This window comes from Mytilus trossulus, chromosome 7, assembly GCF_036588685.1.
Source record: "Mytilus trossulus isolate FHL-02 chromosome 7, PNRI_Mtr1.1.1.hap1, whole genome shotgun sequence".
NCBI lineage: Eukaryota > Metazoa > Mollusca > Bivalvia > Mytilida > Mytilidae > Mytilus > Mytilus trossulus.
In genome coordinates, this window is record NC_086379.1 from 47,676,202 (window position 1) to 47,699,529 (window position 23,328).

Sequence of the window (23,328 nt, forward strand, 5' to 3'; positions counted from 1 at the left end):
TTTGTTATACAGCTCCTAATACATTTAGATATTCTGATACTGTGGATTCATTTATTTTCGTGGGTACCAATTTTCGTGGATAGAGGAAAAATTACATGTTCGTTGAAATTGAATTCCGTGGTTTTGGCAAAGTCTGCAAACACACCTATAGAAAATATGTTATTCGTTGAACATTTAATTTCGTGGTTCACCTATACCCACGAAATCCACGAAAATTAGTATCCAACGAATAATAATGAATCCACAGTAATTCCAAAGGGAGCTGAACAAAATTCTTCTCACTCTGACGTGTACATTGTACCATGCACAATCAAGGCAACTAGACCATCGAACTTTTATTTAGTTGACTGTATGGATAATAGAATGATCTATTTAAGATATACCTTAGCCCGTCATTCTATCCCTACTACACTGGCTTACAAAATAATCGGCACAGCAATTAACGCGTGGCCGCTAAAATACGAGTTTCAAAAACCATGTCTGTATCACAAAGCTTCAGTGTTGAATGTTAGTGAGGACAATGAACTCAGAATATGGATAGAAGACAATCGTGTTATTGTATGTCTGGTTAACCAGACTTCTTTATTATCTATATCACAGGATATCGCTGCAAGCGTACAAGAATGTCTAACAAGGAATATTGAATCTTCCCTCCTGTTCCATTGTAAAAGTTTCGGTAGGAAAATAACACCAACAAAGGTAGTAGACCTATACACCATAGAAGTAGGCATTCCATGTGGAAGCAATATTTGCTTCACTCCTTCCAAGGACGCCTTTAAAATTGACAGCTGGAAATGTGACCAGGGAAGAGAGCATGACACAAGATATATTCGATACTGGGTTTTTGACAAGGTAGGCAAATATTGTTAAAACAGAAACATATCATTCCACATGCAGGTGAATTCAAAATCCTTAAACAAAGTTAAAGTTGACTCCACTGTGTGCCCATAGCGTTGGTGGTTTTACTTTAAACTGCGGTGATTGACATGCGAATTGAAATGTATAAACAATCATCAGACGATTAGTTTAGTTACTGACTTCAAATATGCACGTTACAAATATCAGCAAGTATTGAATAATACTTAACGTCAGCCAATATTTGCCATATATCAATTATCAAATTCAAGGTTTTTACTTTTCCTAATGTGAATTTCACTTGGGTAAACAATTTCCTGATAGTGATATTCAATACATAAAAATAATGCAGAAATAATAAGATAATCAAAAGTGTTTTGATTTGGTATTGCTAGATGATTACTCCTTAAAAGAAAAGAACCAAACTTTTTTACTCTAAAAGAAAAGGCGAATGTGATGTATACTTCAACATATAGACTGTATGATCAATTAGGTAAACAAAATATATTGCGAATCACATAACAAACAAATTTTCAGTAAATACATACCCTTTCATTGTTATTTGTTTTTTACTTCTTTGCCATATTTCAGACCCAAAAGATGTGTGTGCATGGATGTGATGGTAAATATAACAAATTATTACCTAATTAAGAGTAATTTGGTGTTTTATTAATATTTCTATATTATTTGCTATTTTTCTGCCATTTTTTGTACCATGGTCTATTGCACTGGAAATGCTCGTTCTATTGCACATGTGTGCTGTACATTGTACCGACCTGTTAAAACCTCTTATTCTGATATCTGATTAGTTGGAAGGTATTTATGTTGTCCAATCGAATTGGGTCTTTTAAACGTTCTTGAGTTATTGTTTTGATCGTCTGCAAATAACTGCCACGGTTTGCAAATGTTGATGATGAAGACTTGAATGATTTACTAATACTTGAGATTAAGGACGCTAGAAATACAAAACAATGTGATAAACATGTCGGCGAATGTTCTCAGAGAGAACTGTTACCAAAAGCACATATTATTCAATGACTTCGACAGGTTCTCCAAGAAAGAAATGTGTTCGACGTTGAAAGATTTAAAATGTTGACTTTAATGATATCTTGTTATTTAAATTACTCTGATTTCATGCTCGTTTTATTGACTTTTGAAAGTGTTGGTTGTACATGAATGCTCCTTACACATCTATAATACTAAAATTACGAGGTCCAATTTGTCAGCCGTCATCACGTAAAAACGGCGAATCAAAGAATTCAACTGTATATATAACTAATATAGTACAAAGGTGTAGATAAAAAATTACACCACTCCAGGCCCTTTTGTTTTCCACGTAATTAATATTGCCAATAATTAAGAAGTTCCGGGTCGAGTCCGATACCGATACCAATAGTATATTCATCTGTTACCTATTACCTTATCTGTACGTTCTGCATTTGACAGGCGCACCACCAAACGGTGTATTCAGGATATGCTATATACACGGGTCATAATCACAGGGTTGACACTACTAAATTGTCAAATTGTTACCTATCGTAGTATTTTAATCAGTAAGACTTTATAAGATTAGCGGGCATGACGTAAAACAGCGAATCAAAGAATTCAACTTTATTTATAACTAATATAGGACAATGCTGTTGATTAAAAAAATACTCCACCCCAGGACCTTTTGTTTTCCAAATAATTAATATTACCAATAATTGATAAGTTCCAGTTAGACGGGTTCAAACAGAAAGATTTGAAAGCAGAGAAAACTGTGATAACTATCTTATAATCGGCACGACTTTATCAGATGACAATACTAATACAAAAATAAGTCTTGCGCATAGGTATATGCGCATGTGTGAAATAAAATGTCGACTATTTTTTCGCTCCTCAAATTTTGAATTTGAAAATGGATTATGATGTGTTTATATGTGGTTTTGACAAAAACATTTAATTCATTCTGGTGGAAAATAAATAGACAGTCTTTATGAATCCAAAGAAAAGTGATAAACCAAAAAGGAAAAGGAATAAATCAAACGGACAGAACACAAGTGGTGAGAAACCAAATAAAAGGAAATCGAATAGTACTCACACTGATAGTAATAGTGTAACCAAAAGTGTAAACAAAAGTAAGAATCTTAAATCTACTGACAATCCAATTAAACCTGTGTCAAACATGTCGATACAAAGTACTCCTGTTCACGAATCTCCAATGGTCGAACATAATAGAAATTATCAGCAATTCCATAACATTCAGAATCCAAACTTCTTGCAAACCTCGCCAACACCATCAACCCTAGGATTTTTTCCTGGTACCCCTCAAAATACTTACATGCAGCCAATGATGCACTCGAATATGAACCCAGCTTTCATAGATAACGGAGGGAAAATTGATCTTTTAACCCAAAAAGTAGACATGATATGTGAGAAAATATCAAACATTGACAAACTTACCGAAAAACTTAACAAATTTGATAAAACGGTAAACAGTATGGTTAAAGGTATCGAGAGTATCAATAAACGAGTCGACGAGGTTGAAAAAGGTTTGAACTTTATCAATGCAGAATTCGAAAATAACAAAAAGGATGTCCGAGAAGTAAAAAAAAACCTGACAGAGATCCGCTCTGAAAACGAAGAAGCAACCAAAACTATTGATAAACTACGAACAGATTTCGAAGATCTCAACGAAAGACAACTAGATCTCCAAACTAGGTCGATGAGGGAGAATTTGATTTTTACGGGTATCCCAATGTATGACGAGTCTGAACAGTCGGAGGAAACAGAGAAAATTATCGAAAATTTTATGACAGTGGAATTAAAAATGGAATCATTACCGAAATTTCATCGAGCTCATCGTTTCGGTAAAAAATTCACCGGAAAAAATCCTGACGGTTCTATTAAATTTGTTACTAAACCTATAGTATGTAGATTTGTAAATTTCAAGCAACGAGAACTCGTACGGAAAGCAGCTAGAGAATTAAAAGACACAAAATACGGCATAAACGAACAGTTTCCGAAGGAGATAAACGACCGTAGGAAGGCACTGTGGCCCCACTTTCAAGAGGCACGTCGTCAAAGGAAAAAAGCTTTCTTCAAGAGGGACCACTTATTTATTGAAGGGAACGAATTTACACCAAAAGACACCACTAAAGAAATGGACACTAACGATAGACAGACACGTTCACGCCACCAATACAACGAACAAGGAGCTCGACCGAGAGAATTCAACCAGTCGAAATTTTCACAACCCCGTAGAGGACCCCGAAAAGGACAGAACTAGGAATACCGTGGAGGATTGAAAAGTACCGTTAGAAATGACCAGTGTAAACAAACTAGCGACCTTCACTCTTGTTCATTACCTGTAAATAAAGATACATGTATTGATGTTCACAACAAAACTATTGAAATCCTTTCATTAAATGTATGTGGTATAAAAACAAAACTTTTGTATCCTGAATTTAAGTCATTATTAGATAACCATGATATTGTATGTTTAACAGAAACAAAACTAGATGATGTAGACGAAATAGATTGTGATAATTTCATTTTTCATTATAAAAACAGAAAGAAGCTAGCAAATCACAAATCTGGTGGTATTGCTTTGGGTTTTAAAAAATACTTAGACAAGTATATTAAATATATTCAGTCAGACTGCCAATTTGTACTTTGGTTTAGTATAGACAAAAAAGTTTTAGATTTATCAAAAGATGTTATTTTTGGAATTATATATATCCCACCGATAAATACTTCATATACATCAGAAGATGCATTTACTGAAATTGAATTTGAATTACAAAATTTTTGTAGTAAAACAAACTATATTACTATGCTTGGTGATTTTAATAGTCGCACGGGAAATTTGTCTGATTTTTATAATATTGATAAAGATAGTTCTTTTGAAAATAATTTCACAGATTATAATGAATTAAGTGATGTTGATGTTTTAGATGAACTTGGTATACCAAGACTGAGAAATAGTATAGATACTGTAGTAAATGGGTATGGAAGAAAATTTATTGATTTTTGTAAAAATAACAGAATGTTTATTCTTAACGGTAGACTGGAAGAAAACAAAACAGGTAGTCCAACTAGTAGAAATTCTAGCGTTATTGACTATGCTTTGAGTTCTACTCATTTTTTATACTACATTTGTAAACTTGAAGTGTTAAATTTTTGTAAACTATTTTCAGATGTACACTCTCCTTTGTCTCTTCAATTGTATACAAATAATGACATACAAGACAAATTGTTAACAGAACCACTTTGTTGTGGTGACGAAAGAGTAAATAAATGGAAAAATGAAAAATGTAATGAGTATAAGAACAATATAGATAGAAATAAGGTTGATGATATATGTAATAGATTGTCTGCATATGTAAATGATGTAAATAATGTTACTAAATATGATATGAATAACATTGTTACTGATATTTGTGATACTTTAACCGAATCTGCCAAGGCAACATTCGGAACTTCGACATTTAATAAAACTATGTTTAAGTGCTCAAAGAACCAGTTTAGTAAAGACTGGTACAATAAAGATTGTAAAAAAGCGCAACGAGAATTTAGAAAATCTCAGAGGTTATACAAACATTATGGGTCGAACATTTTTAAAGAACGACTTAGACAAAGTGAATTGCATTATAAAAAAGTTATGGATGTTAATATCAAGAATCATAATACTGAAATGAGTAAAAAGATGAAGGGATTGAAAACAAAAAATCCCAAAGAATTTTGGAAATTGTTCAATAGAGGTAGAAAAAGAGAGAAAAGCAATATTTCACTGCAAAATTTATTTGATTTTTTCAAGGACTTAAACAAAAATAAGTTCGAAAATGAGTTTTTGATAGAAAACGATGTAAATTCTGATACAGTAAATGAAAATTTGAATTGTCCAATAACCCGGGAGGAAATTTTGAAAGCTGTAAAAAAAGCTAAAAATAATAAATCACCGGGTGAAGACCAAGTAATTAATGAATATATTGCTTCTTCTCTTGATTGTATGGTTGATATTTATGTATATTTATTTAATATTGTATTTGATACGGGAATTTTGCCTGAGGCTTGGCTTATTGGAAATGTAATACCTATTTTCAAAAACAAGGGGAGTAAATTAGACGCCAAAAATTATAGACCGATTACACTTTTGTCTTGCCTTGGGAAAGTTTTCACTTCAATTCTTAACGACAGACTTGGGGATTTTATTGAAAATTATAACATCTTAAACGAAAACCAAGCAGGTTTCCGGCAAGGTTATTCCACAACAGATCATGTTTTTTCATTACATGCTTTATTTGAATTATTGCGGGTGAAAAAGAAGAAATTATTTTGTGTATTTGTCGACTTCGAAAAATCTTTTGATTTTATCCATCGAAACTCATTATTTTTTAAACTGATATTAAACCATGTGAACGGAAAATTTCTAAGAATTATTAAAAATATGTATGATGATGTCAAATCTAAAATTGTTCATAATTCAGAAGTTTCTGATATTTTTGCTTGTGAAACAGGAGTTAGACAAGGGGAAAACCTTTCTCCTTTGCTTTTCTCCCTGTATCTAAATGATTTACAAGAATTTTTTAGAAAACTCTAATATTGAAGGAATACAGTGAGTCTGTAACAAAAGATATTGAAAATGAACTTTTTGTATATTTTAAATTTTTTCTGTTATTGTATGCTGATGATACAATACTACTTTCTGAATCTAGCCATGATTTACAATGTATGTTGGACAAATTTTCAGAGTATTGCAAACAATGGAAATTGAAAATTAATATAAATAAAACGAAAATTATGATATTCTCAAAAGGTAGAATACCTAGAAACTTATTATTTAATATAGATGGAAATGAAATTGAGATAGTCAGTAGTTATAAATATCTTGGTATTGTATTTTCTAGAAGTGGCTCATTTCTTTCCACCAGAAAATATCTTCGTGACCAGGCGATTAAAGCAATGTATGCTGTGATAAAAAAATCCAGATTAAATAACTTGTCGATCGAGTGCCAACTCGATATGTTTGATAAGGCTATTGTTCCTATACTAACTTATGGGTGTGAGATATGGGGATTCGAAAATTTAGATATTCTTGAGAGAGTTCATTTGCGTTTTTGCAAACATATATTGAGGTTAAAAAATTCGACCCCCAATTTTATGGTCTATGGGGAATTGGGAAGATGTCCCATTTCTGTTACCGTCAAGTCACGTATGATTAATTTCTGGTGTCGTTTACAAGAAGGAAAAGAGAGCAAACTATCATGTTTATTATATAAGCTGTTATATGTAAATTTTAATAACTATGGTTATGATAGTAAATGGATATTATATATAAAGAAAATTTTTGATGACTGTGGAATGTCAAATATATGGCAAAGTCACAACTTATTTGAGAAACGTTGGGTTGTATTGAGTGTTCAGCAAAGATTAAGAGATCAGTTCATTCAAGAATGGTCAACAGAAATGAACACTTCGCCCAAGGGGCTGTGTTATAGATTGTACAAAAATGTTTTTAAATTTGAACACTATTTATCAGTTTTACCATTTAATTTATTAATAACCTTATGTAAATTTAGATGTGGGAATAACCGTTTGCCCATTGAGACGGGAAGGTGGCGCAACATACCAAGATCTGAAAGATTGTGTCACCTTTGTGGCTCAGCTGACATTGGTGATGAATACCATTATATCATGTCTTGTAATTATTTCAAAGATGAAAGATGCAAATACTTACCTCATTATTGTATTAAAAATATAAATGTTATCAAATTCAAACAAGTATGTTCAACCCAAAATATTGTTGAACTTGAGAAACTTTGTAGATTTATTAAATCTATTTCTGTGAAAGTCTATCCTCCTGGTTAATACAACTATATGTTTATTTATCATTTGTGTAAATATTTATCATATTAATTTTGTATTTCACACATGCTATATCTTATATATGTTATATATATTATTGTAATATCTTCTCTGTAACTATGTATTTGGTTTATGAGAATAAAGATCATTCATTCATTCATAGTTATATACTTGAATTCAGTCCTAGATCGGACCCGCGATATCACGGGTGTGTTCTAGTTATTATTAAATATAGTTGTTACTGTCATGTGTTTTATTTCGAAGAAATTGTTAGAACTGACTCGGTATGTATTAGGTAATTAATAGTTATTGAATGTAAAACAGTGCAATAGATCAAAATATCTTTCCCTCGGTATGTATATCAGATCATTGTTATATCGCCCGAAGCCAACGGCTGAGGGCAATAGAACAATGAGCTGATCTTCATACCTCGGGAATATGTTTTGATCTATTGCATAGATACATATTAAATAACTGTATCATTTTTAACCACGAATAATATCTAAATTCTAAATCAAAATGTAACGCAAAATCATAGACACTGGTCGAAGTATAATACCATATGCATGGACAAGTAATACAGGCAAATTTTGCGCATCTTAATCTACCGCAAACGAGCATGAACTAGGAAAATTGATTATTGGAAACTTGTCTTAACAATGGGAGGGATGGCAAAAACTGTATTTTATGAAATACTGCTATGTCTCTTTTTTTTTCTTTAACGTTTAGGTACAAGACTATTTTAATATTGTACTTTTAAATTATTTGCAATCATTGAACATTCTAGTTACATAGCAACAATCAAATTATATGGTTTACCACTTAAAATGCTAATTTATCCTTTATATAATATTTTTAAATATAAGTTATCAGTTTTATTTTCTGTTGACATCTTTTTTTTTCAATGCTGGTGATGATAATGCTTCGATCTTTTATAACATATACATTTTTGAACAATTTACTTTTAAGGGCTGACAAGCAATGAATTGGCGATAGAACCAAGTGATAAACACCTTGTTAGATTAGGAGGCAAAATTGGAATCAAGTCATTTGAAGAGTTTTTCATTAATTTGGGAATGAATAAAAAAGATTGGGAAAGTACTGAGTATATGTATGCTGGTCACAGTTCTGATGGCATAATGTCGATGGCACTGAAACAATGGAGAAAGACTAAGTTGTCAAAACTGGAAAAACATACCTTGCAAGATCTAACTGATGCCATGAGAGCAGTAAATCTGGGTAGTCATCTTATATGTCAGGTACAGAACAAGTTTGATAATATCTGTAAAATAGAATTTCGTTTGAAATAATGCTTGAATATTAAAACATATTGCAATGATTTGAATTTTTTTTTCTATGATTATCATAATGTTTTTATTATAGTTTATCGTAAGTCGAAAAAATAAAGTCGTCTTCGTTGAGAACCAAAGTGATATGTATTTATTTCTGAAAACAGTTCTTTTCTGAATTTATCTTTATATCACATTCTTCGATTAATTTCTGTTATTCCAATACAGTATAGTGCAAAGTGAAATAAAATATCTGCAGATAACTGAAAGTTTGTTGTTAAACTTACATATGTTCAAAAGTCAGGAACTTTGTCAGTTGGTGCAAATAGTTGTAGCTAGAAACAGCATCTATAGATGCACAAATTTGTATAGAAACAATTTCTGTTTTGTTGAGCATCTTCCTTTTTCATTTTTGGAATATTTTGCCTTGTGTGCTGATATATTAAATGTCTTTTCTATATTTTAAACTATTTCGTTGTTTTAGGTATTCAGAGAAAACACGACGTTGTTCGGTAAGTATTACATTTTTGGGAGAAAACATATAATTTGATTAAGACAATAACAATTTTTTTTTTCATATGAGATTAAAGTGCTGATTATAGATTAACAAGGATAATTCATCAATATTTTCAATATTTAAAATTTGACTACAACCTTGTTTTGTTATTTAATGTTTATGACCCAAAACTTTTTTTTGATATTCTAATAGTTTAAGATTGTGTATCGTCATTTTCGTTTGTATTATTCTTATAGTTTAACAATTTTACCAAACAAGGATTGGATTGCATGGCGTCATTGAACCAAATGTTGACGCCTTTGCGACATTTTTTTTTTCAAAATTATTTTGTATTCTTAAACAATGCCTACTAGGACTTAGGTAATAATGTGATTATCCGAATTCATATCGATTCATATTTCATTTTTGTTATCATTCAGTAAAGCTTTTTGCTAAAGTTGGATGTCGGCTTGGTTTCTTTTTTTCCCTTGTTTGTGTGTGTATAAATACGCTTCAAAGTAGAGTCACAATTGAAAATAACACAGTTTATCATAACACTGGAAAATAACTTATTTGTGTAGCTCTTTAAATTTATATTTATTGCACTAGAAATAGCAGACTTCAATCTCCAAGCCATTCCAAGTGATCACCATTTAAAGGAGTTGTCAAACCAAATAGGAAATTGTCCACTGCAGCTGGGAATAGAACTTGGATTAACCTTCACAGAGGTTGAGCAGAGTTTATTTGGTTTTCCGAAAGATTTGCCTGGTTTGGTTGAAGATATTGTGATGAAATGGAAGAGAAAGTCAAAGGTTAAAACTATCCATAGTTTGATGCTCGCACTTGAACGAGTAAACGCAGGTGGAATCAGATATTTACTTGACTTATCAAAAAAGCTCGCAGATGCTAATCTTGCTAATATAACATAAATAACTTTTAAATAGTATTGAACTTTTGTTACTTTATGTCACCTTTGACATTCTGAAGAGTGTTAGTTTTGTAAATTTATTCAAGTATAATGTAGTATGCTTATTTTGTTGTTATTTTGTCTTGAGCAAGTCATCACAAAAACTGGAATTATTCGCATTTTTTAATAGTAAATTATTACTTATATACAATATACATTTTCACTTAAAGTATGTGTAAGAAATAAGCTTTCATCATACCGCTTGTCACAGTGAACATTTTTGTTTATTTCTTGAACATTTGCAAATCAGAAGACTAACTTATTTTTATATTAGGTTGATATGTATATCATTTTCCTTATATCTGTTTATAATAACAGACAGTCTGATGGTGTTGGGTAAAATTTGAAAATAATAGTAAAGTTGTTTAAATAGTTATTTCTGACGTACAATTGTATACAGTCATTTGTTAGTTTGATTTTCAGATCTCAAATTCAATTCAAAGAATTGTGTATTGAATGCTTAAGTTGTCCATGTACAACTTAATTGTATTGCCTTAAAATTAACAATGTTTTCTTGGTTTCCTTATATAAGGAATTCAAACGTTTCTAAACTTTAAACTGATGCATTGCCGATATTTTTTTCATGAATAGATGTTTAAAAGTTTATAAATTAATTAAGTTTCGAATTTTTTTTTAGTGTTTTGCCTTTGAACGTTAAATGCATTGATATTCTTTCAAATTATTTTACCATTTTATATTTTTTCAACTTTATAACTTTCCATAAAAATGTTATGAATATTTTCAACTCCTTTTTTTTGCAGCAATAAAGCGTCCTTTTGCATCAATGATACGTTTGGCCCATTTATAGTTTATAAATATGTACTGATACTTGTAGTTTACGTTTAGTAGTTGTGAGATTGCAACAATTGTTTATGAAAATAATATTTCTATCAAAATAATATAATACCTTGACATGTTTGTGGGATGAGAACCAACAGTTAAAACTGCACGCATACAACATCTTCTCGTATCTATAGGATTGAGACAATAATACTGTATATTGTTTATAATAAGCTGTATTTGTTATGCTTTACAACAATAAAAATTACATACATATCACTATCAGCTTATGATGGTTTGGTTTTACTGGACAATATTGACTTCTGCCCATGCCAATCAGTTTACAAATAGCAAAGGGAAACAATTGTAATACTAGTATTATTTTAAATAGAATCAAATCGATAAATTGCAAATCAACTATCCATGCCAGAAGTAATGATAATTTAATAGCTGCATGTCATTTCCATATTTTGTTATTGAGTTTAGCAGTTTTTGCATAATCAAAAATATATGTGAAAGGAGATTACAACATTCAAATCATATTTGAAGTGAGGATATTATAAAAAGATGTGGTATGTTTGCCAATATGACATCTCCTTACAAGACACCAAATGACACAGAAATTAACAAGCATAGGTCACCCATCCGCTTTCAACAATTAGCAAAAAAACACATAGTCAGCTATAAAAGACCCCTAAATGACAAATGTAAAAAAAGCAAATTCAAATGAAAAACAAATAATATATGTAACATAGCAGCAATCGACAATCAATGAAACACAGGCTCCTGACTTGGGACAGGTACATCTACACGTACATTGAATTACAGATACCAAATATTTCTAGGAAAACTGTCATTTAAATATAATAATAAACAATTGTCGTTTTGAACAAAATGTCTAACGCTGAATAGTGCATAAGTTTGCCAATTAATTAAATATTTTATAGAAATAATTATAGATTGATGGCCTGTTTTAAATAATCTCTAGAACATTTCAACAACATTTTAACCTTGACAGTGCAACACAAACAGTTTTTACCCAAAAATACAATCCGAAATTTGCTTATACATGAAGCTAGAGAGAAACCGTTTTACTTCAAGGTTGGGTAATGCTGGGTTTTTTTTCTTTGTACGAAAAAAAATCTCGCAAAAGCGAACACTTTTATTTAGTTTTTCAACGATATCAATCAAAATATTTTGTTCAGTATGCCACACTGTATGATATGATATAAACCTTTGATTCATAGATTTTGTGTTTGTCCTCTGCTTGAACAGATTATTTTTATTATCAATTAGGGAATCAGAACCCCTTTTTCCCCTTTGAATTAAAATGTTCGTTCCCTTGAATAAATTATCACAAAATTATGTTGGTTACCTACATGTATATAAATGTGTCCATTAAGTACATATTTACTATAGTCAACACTATAATACAAAAGGTATACGATATCTCGCCATCTTTATGTTCCGTTGTAGATTATAATCTATCTTTTATCGGTAATTTATCTCAATAATCTGAATGAACGAAGATGTTGGATAAACCTATATGGTATATTAAACATGTTAAAAGGATTTAAACCTTTATATGGAATCAAATGGGTTTCATTTTATGGTGTGAAAAGGTCAAAGATATCTACTCGAATTAAAAATCCACTGCTTCATAAGGTCAATCAAAGTTTGTTCCATTGTTAGCTCGATTTAAAGTTTATTATGTTGTAAACATTCATTTTCAATTCTGTCTTAATGTAAATTACACAGAAGATCACCGTTTAAATTTCGCGCTTACGATAGTGAAATTATATAAGAACAACGTATCTAAAAGATACTGATAAAAGAAATGTTAACGTTGTATCATACAATTTTCCAACAAAAAAAAAAGAGAAAACACCAACACGTTAATAATTTCATGCGTCCGATACGAACGAGACCACTAATTTACAGAAAGTGCGCAGATTAGAAAAAATACAAAGCAGAAAAAAATATTCACTCGATATCTAAAAGCGCAACCACTCTAACATTCAGTTTACATGCAATAATAATAAATGTACTACTGAGGACCAATCGTGTTTTCCTTGCATTATGTTTTTCTTTTTGGGGTTTTTTTTGCGGTCGACTTCTTACTAATTACTCGTATACGTGGTTGTATTCTGTAGAAAAATTATAGTAATAATAATATCTGTATTTAGAGAGTAACTCATTTGCATTACACCAATTTTTAATAAGGCTCTGAGTCTCCTAATACAATAATAATTACATTAAAAAATTTAACAACACATAGTCATTAATTATGATTTATGAAGATGCAATACAATTTAAATACAATCAACAATTAATATAAATTTAAGCATTACAGTACTATTGTTAAAAGTACATACTATTAGGTTTGTAGTGATGTTGCTTCTTTTACTTGGGCTGTCTTTATGCATGTGACTAATTCTAGAAACTTCAAACATGTCAAATTCCTTTCTGGTTATATATTCAATTATCGCAAATAATTAAAACAGAATTGTGCCTATAATTGAAATTTTGAATTAAAACATTCTTTTTTAAACGAGAGTTTTACGTCTTGATCAATTTCATTCTATTAGAGAATTTTAATAAGCTTTTGCCGTCTGCATTTGATGCGAATTCATTGGTAGCCATGTTTGAGGTTCACTTTTGATTTTAGTTTGAAATTTTACGGATTTCTAAATGCTAGTTACCGCTCCCTTGAATCATATCGGTTTATTAGCCCAACATAAACAAAGGACACGAAGAGGATGTGAATCAAGCATCCCAGACAAATAAAAGGACTTTGTATCCCATATTGTCGAATTTGATTTCATGTGAAAAATATGTTTAACAATTACGGGGTGTAATTTCTCCTTAAAGCTAAATTTTAAACAGTGAAAACGCATTACTATTAAAGATATACATCAGAAGATATGGTATGAGTCAATATGATAACTCTAGCTTCAAGTCACGATGTTTTAAAGTAAACAATTTTAACTCAAAGTACGGCTTTCAACATGGAGCTTTCAATTTAGACTCATATTGATTACTTGTAGTATGATTTACAGAACGAGGCAAACGATACCGAAAGGACAATCAAAAACCATTTTTGAGAATGATTATTCAACGGTGTTAGTGGTATGTGTCCCGATTATCAGGTTGTCTTCATATTGATATCGTAAAATACAAGTTGCTAGTCACAATAAGAAGTTTTTTGTCAAGTGAGCTCAGCAGAGTTATACATTTATAGATAGTGGAACGACTAAAAAGTATATGTACTAAAAATGAGTACTTATATTGTCTACGTTAAAACTTTCCTTACATTTGAGATGGCTTACTTTTAAAGGTATGCATTATTGATATGATAAAATTTCACATAAAAAGAATACCGTGCAGGTATTTAAAAGTGTATGAGAGTTATACGTATGCGTAATAAAATACATGTACAATGTAGCTTGTACTTAATATTCATTCATGCGCTGTATGGGTATTGCACAGCAACAAATGGAAGTTTTTAACTACCTTGACTGGCTATGCAGCCCTTGAACAGTATTACAGTACATTGTTGTCATATGGTTTTCACGTCGATGCCTTTTATAGCCAACTATATGGTTTGCGATTTTCTCGTTGTTGAAGGCCGAACGGTTGTTTATAGGTCTGTACAATATTTGCATTCATCCCCATCCTTTGAACTCTTGTAAAGAGTTGTCTTATTTTCGTTCTTCATTATCGGCGCATTTTTGCTATCGTGATCCGTTTTTCTATAGTTTTATTCTTTATATTTTCGTGATCATGAAAATTTGTTTTCTGTGAATCGTGATTTACAAAAAAAAAATCAACTCGTGAAGTAAATCGTCACAAGACTACCCCCCCCCCCCCCCCCCTTAATCAGGCCCCGCATTGTTGAAATATAATGGAATTTTATGCGACTATCATACAAGTACAATGTAGTTCATTTGGCTCAAGTCAACTTGATCAATACAGGTTTCATTCACGGAGTGTATTCAAATATCGTATTTTCATTTAATGTCGACACACTCCGATGACTTACTTCAAAATAAATTTTTGCTTTAATACACACAATACTATATTTACAAATTTAAAGATTACTTTAAACTACTCCATAAAAGACATTGTATATAAAAGTTATAAAATGGAGAATGAAACTGATCAGAAGAAAAAGGTATGTATCTTTTTATTTATTTATTCATTTACCTCAGAATTTATATTTCGTGTATCAGTATGTTGTAAACATTACAACAAGGCTCCGTATTCACTGTCACTCATATCACATATTTTTATATTTATGTTTTACTTTTGCTATTTAGGGGCATTAAATTTATATCCGACTATGAAGGCCGTACGGTGACCTTTACTTTTGATTTTTTTCTGTCATTTGGTCACTGGTGGAGAATTGTCTCAGTGGCAATCATACCACATCTTCTAATTTTTAAAATTGCAAAATCGTTATCGGAAATTTTTCCTTTGCTTTTACACTTGACTTGCCCTAGTGAGACTAAACGCGTGACTTTTCAGCAATTGGCGGTTACACGATCTCATACATGTATCATTTAGGGAAGGAAACACTATAAAAGTTCCTTTGAATTATGAAAACATATAAAATCGTACGTTTGCAAGAAAATTTATAAAAAAAAAAATAACGATAGATACAAGCCATGTACATAAAAGTTTTAAAATGTAATAATAGTATTATAAAAGAGTAAGCAAATCCATATACAATTCGATTTCGCATTCTGACTGTCAATTGAAATGGCCTTAAACACCCTTTTACATATATGTATCAGAACAGTACACCCCATTGCCCCTTCATTAACCTCTTATAAAAATCAATTGAAACTTCCTCAGAATCCTAATCGTTCTAGGTATTTTTTTCCATTTTGATTCTCTTAATTTTGTTTTGGATTCCCAAAGCAAATCTCAGAAATTGCTATGCCGGAATATGGGGTTGGGCAGTTTTGTCAGTTTGCGAGCTTCGCTACTTTTAGGATGTGATGTTATTCTCACTGAGTAACGAATGTGGAAGTTTAAGCAAATTTGGCGAAGGAAACCCTGTTTAACTGATGTTTAAATTTTTACAATATTTTGTATTTAAAACATACAAACAATAACACTCAAGGCATAATAAATCACTAAAATCCAGATTGTTAGTGCAAATCCAGGTAAGTTTCAAGCTAGACTAAGTGCCTATAATCATAACTTTAGCATTTCAAAACATTTCAAAAAGTGTTATTTTAGATTTAATATATATGCGTTCGCTAATGTTATTTAAACTCATTCACTCCAAGTTATGTTTTTGCAAAATTTTATGATATGGAAAATGTATCCGTAATTTTATGGTAATTGTTTTGAAAATGCCATTAAGTTTTAACATTGAACATGCAAACTGTAATTTTGTTGAAACGAACACAAAGGTGACTGGGAGTTTACAATTGCATTGTATACCTTTTGTTTTCACGTTTGGCAGAGAGATCTATGCCGAGTAGGTAGAATCCAATTGTCTGTGCTGGATCATGTAGAACATCCGATATAAACTCAAATTCTAAATTAGATACCCCTTTTGAGGGCCATAGCTAATTTGACTTTTTATTTTAAAATAATTTTTGCAGCAACTTTTGAAGGGATTCGTTGATGGAATGTCGCAAGGCTAAAAATCTTACCTTGTATCTTCGATTATATATTTCCAAAATTTCGGCATTTTTTACACAAAAAAACTGGTAAGACTTTTGTACGATTACGACTTCTAAACAAAATAAATTGTTACCAATATAACATGAGATATAATTAAACTACGACTATCTCTAATCTCATATAATATGTTATCTAATTAAAATGCGAAACTAACGACAACTATTGTTTGGTTTGACCGGGAACACTAACTGTTATACGAAGCAAATGAATTCAAATTCGGGTTACAAAAACAATCACGCAAGCAAGCAACCAAAAGATCGCTGTCGTTTCGTCAAAATTGATTTCATTTCGATTACATCATTCCTAGCTCAAATGCATTGCCACTTATAATTATCTGCAGTTTTTTCTTCAGTTCAATTTATTTTTACAAGAAATACAAATATGCATGATTTATATTATCAGTAGAAAATCGCATATTTGTAAGATCAGATATATACTTTAAAAGTTAAAAACAAAGAAACACCTTCCCTTAAGGGTATTTCAAAATAAAATCATAGTGCAGTATTACGTGTTATTGTATGTACACACTGAGGTTTTAGCTTCATTCTATATCCTAAAATTATGTTGAAAGACTATTATCTGATAGTAAAATTGGTTATCCATAGTTTAAAAGGAACGATAACGGGGAAGAACTGAATTATTCTGGTTAAAAAATTGGTAAATTTTCAATGCATATATCTTCATTTGTTTTATATTTTAAAAGCGTTATAGAGGGGTCGATTTGATGTTGTTTGTGTATAACTATAAAACATATCTGACAATATAAATTTATGTAACCTTAATCTGATTAAACATGAGACGAGTTTATCTATATGATACTGACAATTTCAAAACTCTTATCTGACAGCGCTCCGTTTCACTTCTTGTTTTGACGACTATGTGATCCTTAAGTTTTGTGATCATATTGCAATAATCCTTGTTCGCAAAGCGCGGATGTCAAACGAACCATTCAGGTACCAAACGCAGGCGTTTGTGTTTTTTTTCAAATAAAATATAAACACACAAATACCAAAAAATGGGGGATCCACTCCACAAACAAAGGCCTGTGGAACCAATCTCGATAATCGGGTATCTTATAACATTATTATAGAATATAGACTTCCAATTGTATTTTTAAAAGCACTGTTAACTGTAAATGCAATATGTCTATGCGTATAGGTATATGTATATGAGCAGTAGTTTCTGCAGTTTGTGCCTGTCCCAAGTCAGGAGTCTTTGGCCTTTGTTAGTCTTGTATGATTTTTTATTTTTAATTTTAGTTTCTTGTGTATAATTCGGAGTTTAGTATGACGTCCATTATCTCTGTACTAGTATACATATTTTTAAGGGGCAAGGTGCAGCACGCATAAGGGTGCTGGAGTTTCTCGCTACATGGAAGACCCATTGGTGGCCTTCGGCTCTTGTCTGCTCTATGGTAGGGTTGTTGTCGCTTTGACACATTCACCATTTTCTTTCTCAACTTAATCAATCAAAAGAGTTGTTCCAGCTGTCACTTGCTAGATCAAGTCTATATTCTCGTCCTTTGTTGTTATGTAAAGGAAGGTCATTTCAAGTATTCAAGCATTTAATTTAGTCAGTTCGATGACGTCTTTGTCAATATCGTTTATCAAAGATATCTCAGTGATTTGAAACATTCGGTTCTACTGGTATTATAAAAAGAAAAAAAATAGATATAGTATGATTGCCATTTAGTATGGATGTTGTAGTTTTTATAACCAGAAATTGTTTAAAGAAGGTTAAACATTGGTTTTTTTTCTTTTCGTGCAACGTGTTTTGCTGCTTTAATGTCACGTGCAGACGTGAAAGAGGTTCGTTATTCACCGTGTTTCGTGAAATCGGTAAAAAATCAACGTGCAAGACATTCATTTTCAATTGTTCGTTCATCCTTAAATGGAAATTTTATTTCGCGTTCTTACGTACCCCCAACCCCCTTTACACGACTCTCTTTATAGTTACTTGTGGACAGAAAAATGTTTTTCGACTTCCATCCTTCTTTCAAAAATTCGTTATTTTTTTTCTTCTTTTTTAATTGAATTTACGTGTTTATGTATGCAATGGACTTACATATACAAATGTACTAGAAATAACTGGTATTCGCTATTTATTACTATATCAATTACAAGTATACTATCCATAGCAGTCACTAATATACTATAGAGATATCGGTGACTGCTGTGCATAGTAAACTTGAATTTTATAGTCGATATCAAATGCAAGTTATTTTTAGCTATTTATGTTCGTAAAATGCAGATTCTGAAACAATGGAGAGCACTCACATAAAATTTTCATGTCACAAAGTACGTCCTCTGAAATTGTTGGGAAATACTACGGTAACCATGAATACCGCTCAAATGTTTAATGTTGCTACGGGCCGTCTTTAACTTTTCTGTGGGAGGGAGACTTCATTAATTAATTGACAGAGTCAGTAAAGCAAATGTATGAATATGAATCTGGAAGCTAGAGATGTGCATACCAACTATTCAAATATAATGTAGCACTATGAAGTTAATTTAGTAGAACATGAAACAAACAATCTTCAAGAACACGAAGAACAGAATTGTCTCTCATCGATAATGTTTTGCGTTGACTGAGGTGACTTATAAGTTTGTGTTTAACAACAAATATATGTGTTCTTAAGTATAAATATAAAAGATTGCCTGTTATAATTTTCTTCACTGTCCAAGCGCCAATGGAGTATTCCTGTGAAAAAAGGTCTCTAAATTGCCAGGAACATACTCATAATTAAATTAAAAAAAATATTACATAAACTATTACAATATATACAAATGACTTATTATACATCATCGTGGTCTTCCATATTGAAAAGTAAGTGGTCCCTGCTACAGAAGATGAAACAAATAGTCAGTCAAAAAACGGAAGCTAGCGGTTTAATGTATACGCATTCTAGATTTCTATCTTTCTTTCTTGCAATAATCACTATCAAATTATAGCAATTTTACAAGTAGGACATTTACAAATACAAAAATCATTTATTAATTAGGTCAGTAAAGTGCGTTGAACTTGTTTTCACAATACTATTGAAAACAAAATATTTCAAAAGTTAAACATGTCTTTGCTCTAATTGCCCAATCAGGTGAAAGAAAATTGAGAAAATGAAATATTATGTGTCACAAGCACGTTTGTCGTAGACAAATCACTATTATTAAATCAACTTTAGAAGGAAACTTTATTTTATGGAAAGCACTCAGAGATTTTATCATTTACGGAACCGTCGCAAGTGAGTAACTTAGCATGTTCCAATTTCCGGTAATTGCAGACGACCTTGAGGAATGATGTATTTACCGCGTGCTACTTTGTAGTGCGTTTTGCTTAAAATTGGTAAAAACTTATTATTCATTTCCCGTTTGGCTATGATAGTCTAAAAGCATCAAGACAAATATTCTCTTACGAAAGAAAAAGATATTTGTTTGAACTTCCGATTATATTTGACTGGCAAAAGTAATTCATATAAATGTACTTATATGCAATGTAATGTAACTAATGTGTTTTTCTGTATATACCTTCGTCTAACTTAGGTGATACCAGAATAAAATGATATATATAAGAGTAATATTTAGGGGGAAAGGTTACTAGGTCTTATTGAACGTAAATTTATACAAATGTAATTAATACAGTGCAGATATTGAACGATAATATAACACATCATATACACGCTAGAATTTAAAAAGATTGAAACAAAGCCAAAGAAAGTCTGAGTTAGTCCGAAATCGAAACTAGCACAAGATCTGGCCGGCTTGTCTATTCTCGTACATGTATGACATTTACTACATGTACCTGTTAAATTTTGATAACAGCATGCCATATTTTTTAAATATTTACTTATTTTGTTTGCAGTGTTAGTTTCAAATTTGTGTCCGATTAATTAAGATATATTTTCAATTCCCGCGCGACAATAATTGCAAATTTTCAATAACAGCTTCGAGGAAACTTTAAATACTAGTTTTATGCGCGAAAAAGGAAACAAGACATTAAATCAAATTAGTTGAGCTACATTTAACCTCTATAGTCGTATTGTGTTAATTCATACATCGAACTCCCAATGTAGTAATGACGTTGTTGTTCTTGCTATTCAACCTGACAATCATTCATTTTGCGCATGCTCTGCTTCTCTCTCTGGAGTACAGTGCATACAGTTCATCTTAAATTCGATTTGTTTCGTATTCTCGGTCTGTTTATTGTTATTAATGATATTTTCTAGTATGAAACGATCTTTTATTTTCACAAAATAGAGTCCTTTAGAATAACTGCTAACTAAGATTGAATACTCATAATTATATAAACAAATTTACTCGATAATTTAAAGAAGACGTTGCATAAACTATTAAAAAAGGACAATTGGGTTATGATAATAGACAGTATATATATAGATTCTTACATTGATACCAGTGGATTATCGGATTTATCCAATCGAGATAGTTAAATTATCAATTTTTAAGTTCGAGCCGCCTCGGCGAGTACTTTAAAATTTATAATTTAACTATCGAGATTGGATAAATCCGATAATCCACGAGTAACTATGTAAGAATCTGTTTCTCTAATGATTAAAAAGACATTTTCTTTTTTGTTTACCGAAAATCCCCTTCGAGTGCCTTTCACATTGCACGAAGTTGTCAATTTCATTAACACCTGTTATCATATTTTGGTTCATCCAGTTAGCTAAAAAGGTCATGACCCTTAAAATCATCCAATGATCTTCTGAGATCACCAGCAACCCCACGTTGATTAAATTTTTTTATACAATGGGTTCGAAAAGGGATAAATTTCAATAGAATTAGAGAAATATATATATCTGAACACAGGGATTAAAAATAAGCATTGTAGTCAGTAACTGTTCTTTCTCATATTATGTAATTTCTAAAGATAAATGCATTATAATAAATTATAGGTTGATATGATTTGAACCATTTTGTTCGAAAATGCCATAAGTTCACGTGTTATCAATATGATGTCATATGTACATGTTATAAAATAAGCATGCCTCCGAATTGAGCATAAACGGTAAGAAAGTTCGATGTATCTCTTTAACCACTTAGACACTGAAAAAAATTCAAGCGGCGAATAAAATTTTCAGATTTCCTTTCCATTTAGATTTTTTGTCAATCATCATGAAGACCAGACGATTTTCCGTAATTTTGTACCGTGAATTCCATATGTCTTTCCGTATCACAACTTATAAATCATCTGGTAGGTAACGAATTATCTCATGGAAAACACTAGCTAGGTAGCACCTAACTCAGTAATATACATCAGTATCTGACCATAATGTTTTACGTTTATAAATTTTTATTTGGATGGAGAGTTGTCTCACTGGCACTCACTACACATTTTCCGATATCTATATAACGTTGCCTAGTATAGGTAGGCCTTTACACGAACGGATAAGTCATCAACATGACAGTAACATCTTTGTATCAGAATACAATTTGGGTGTATAATATGGCTTTAAAGTAAAACGTTCATATCAAAATATTAAAGACATCATCTGTCAGCGGGTCCCCCTTACAAAAAGTTATGGATCAGCCATTGTTAAGACTTCTCCTCTGAAACTACGTGGTCAACTTTAACCAAACTTGGCCATAATCATTATCGGGGTATCTAGTTGAATAAATGTGTTCGACGGCCCCGCCTACTTACCAACATTCCCGCTATTAGGTCACAAGCACTATGTAACGAATTTAAAAGTATCTTACCGACTATCTTAATTAACATGTGGTATCTAGTCTAGTGTCCTACAAAAGTTATCAAGTCTTCAAAACTGTTACTATTATGAACCAACTTCCATTGGTCTATTTATTCAAAAACCAATGCCAACAATAACAACTTGTTAGCTTTAAATTAGTTGTATGGAATTAATTTCTATCTTTCATTATTCATTTAATCGTCTGTTGAAACATTTAAGATTTGTTTCCCACCCCCATGTTGTTTGTAGAAACAAGGAACACAACTCCACTACTAACCCAATATGGAAACTTACTAACCTGATATGGCACCTTACTAACCTAATATGGAATATACACGAGGTTGCTCTTAACTAACTATTCTTCGAAATGTATAGGAGGTAAGATAATATTATAGATAGAGAAACTAAGTTCAGCAAAGTAAGATCTACAAAAAGTCAAGTGCCCAAAATTGTCAATTGACCCCTTAAGGATCTTAGGCCCTTTATAGTCATTTTTCTTCAAATTTTGTAATTTCCTCCTCTATAACCTCACAGCCAAATTCAATCAAACTTAAATTGGCCACAATCATAGTAAGAGCATCTAGACTTATATAAATGACTCCGCCTACGAACCTGCCAACATGGCTGCCATAGCTAAAAATATAACATACATGTAGGGGGATGCAAGTTTGGCCTATTTCTCTGAAACTACAGC

At 31.4% G+C, this 23,328-nt stretch overlaps 2 protein-coding genes across 2 annotated transcripts in view; both read left to right on the forward strand.

Annotated features, from left to right (window-relative positions):
• Window positions 1–253: 253 nt before the first annotated feature.
• Window positions 254–10,611, forward strand: LOC134727081 (uncharacterized). Its single transcript, XM_063591470.1, has 5 exons — window positions 254–852; window positions 1,447–1,477; window positions 8,671–8,960; window positions 9,475–9,502; window positions 10,096–10,611. Exons 1-5 carry the CDS (start codon window positions 352–354, stop codon window positions 10,413–10,415), a joined length of 1,170 nt encoding a protein of 389 aa, XP_063447540.1. The 5' UTR covers window positions 254–351; the 3' UTR covers window positions 10,416–10,611.
• A 4,689-nt stretch (window positions 10,612–15,300) lies between these two features.
• Window positions 15,301–23,328, forward strand: part of LOC134725185 (atrial natriuretic peptide-converting enzyme-like) — a 74,954-nt gene continuing 66,926 nt past the window's right edge. Inside the window, exon 1 of the mRNA XM_063588805.1 lies at window positions 15,301–15,407. Within this exon, the coding sequence (XP_063444875.1) occupies window positions 15,378–15,407 (30 nt within the window). The 5' untranslated portion in view covers window positions 15,301–15,377. The remainder of the gene's footprint in view (window positions 15,408–23,328) is intronic.

Coding starts and splice junctions, on each gene's coding strand:
- LOC134727081 (XM_063591470.1), top strand. CDS start 352: ATGGATAATAGAATGATCTATTTAAGATATACCTTAGCCCGTCATTCT. Junction 853..1,446: donor GATACTGGGTTTTTGACAAG/GTAGGCAAATAT, acceptor GCCATATTTCAG/ACCCAAAAGATGTGTGTGCA. Junction 9,503..10,095: donor AGAAAACACGACGTTGTTCG/GTAAGTATTACA, acceptor TTATTGCACTAG/AAATAGCAGACTTCAATCTC.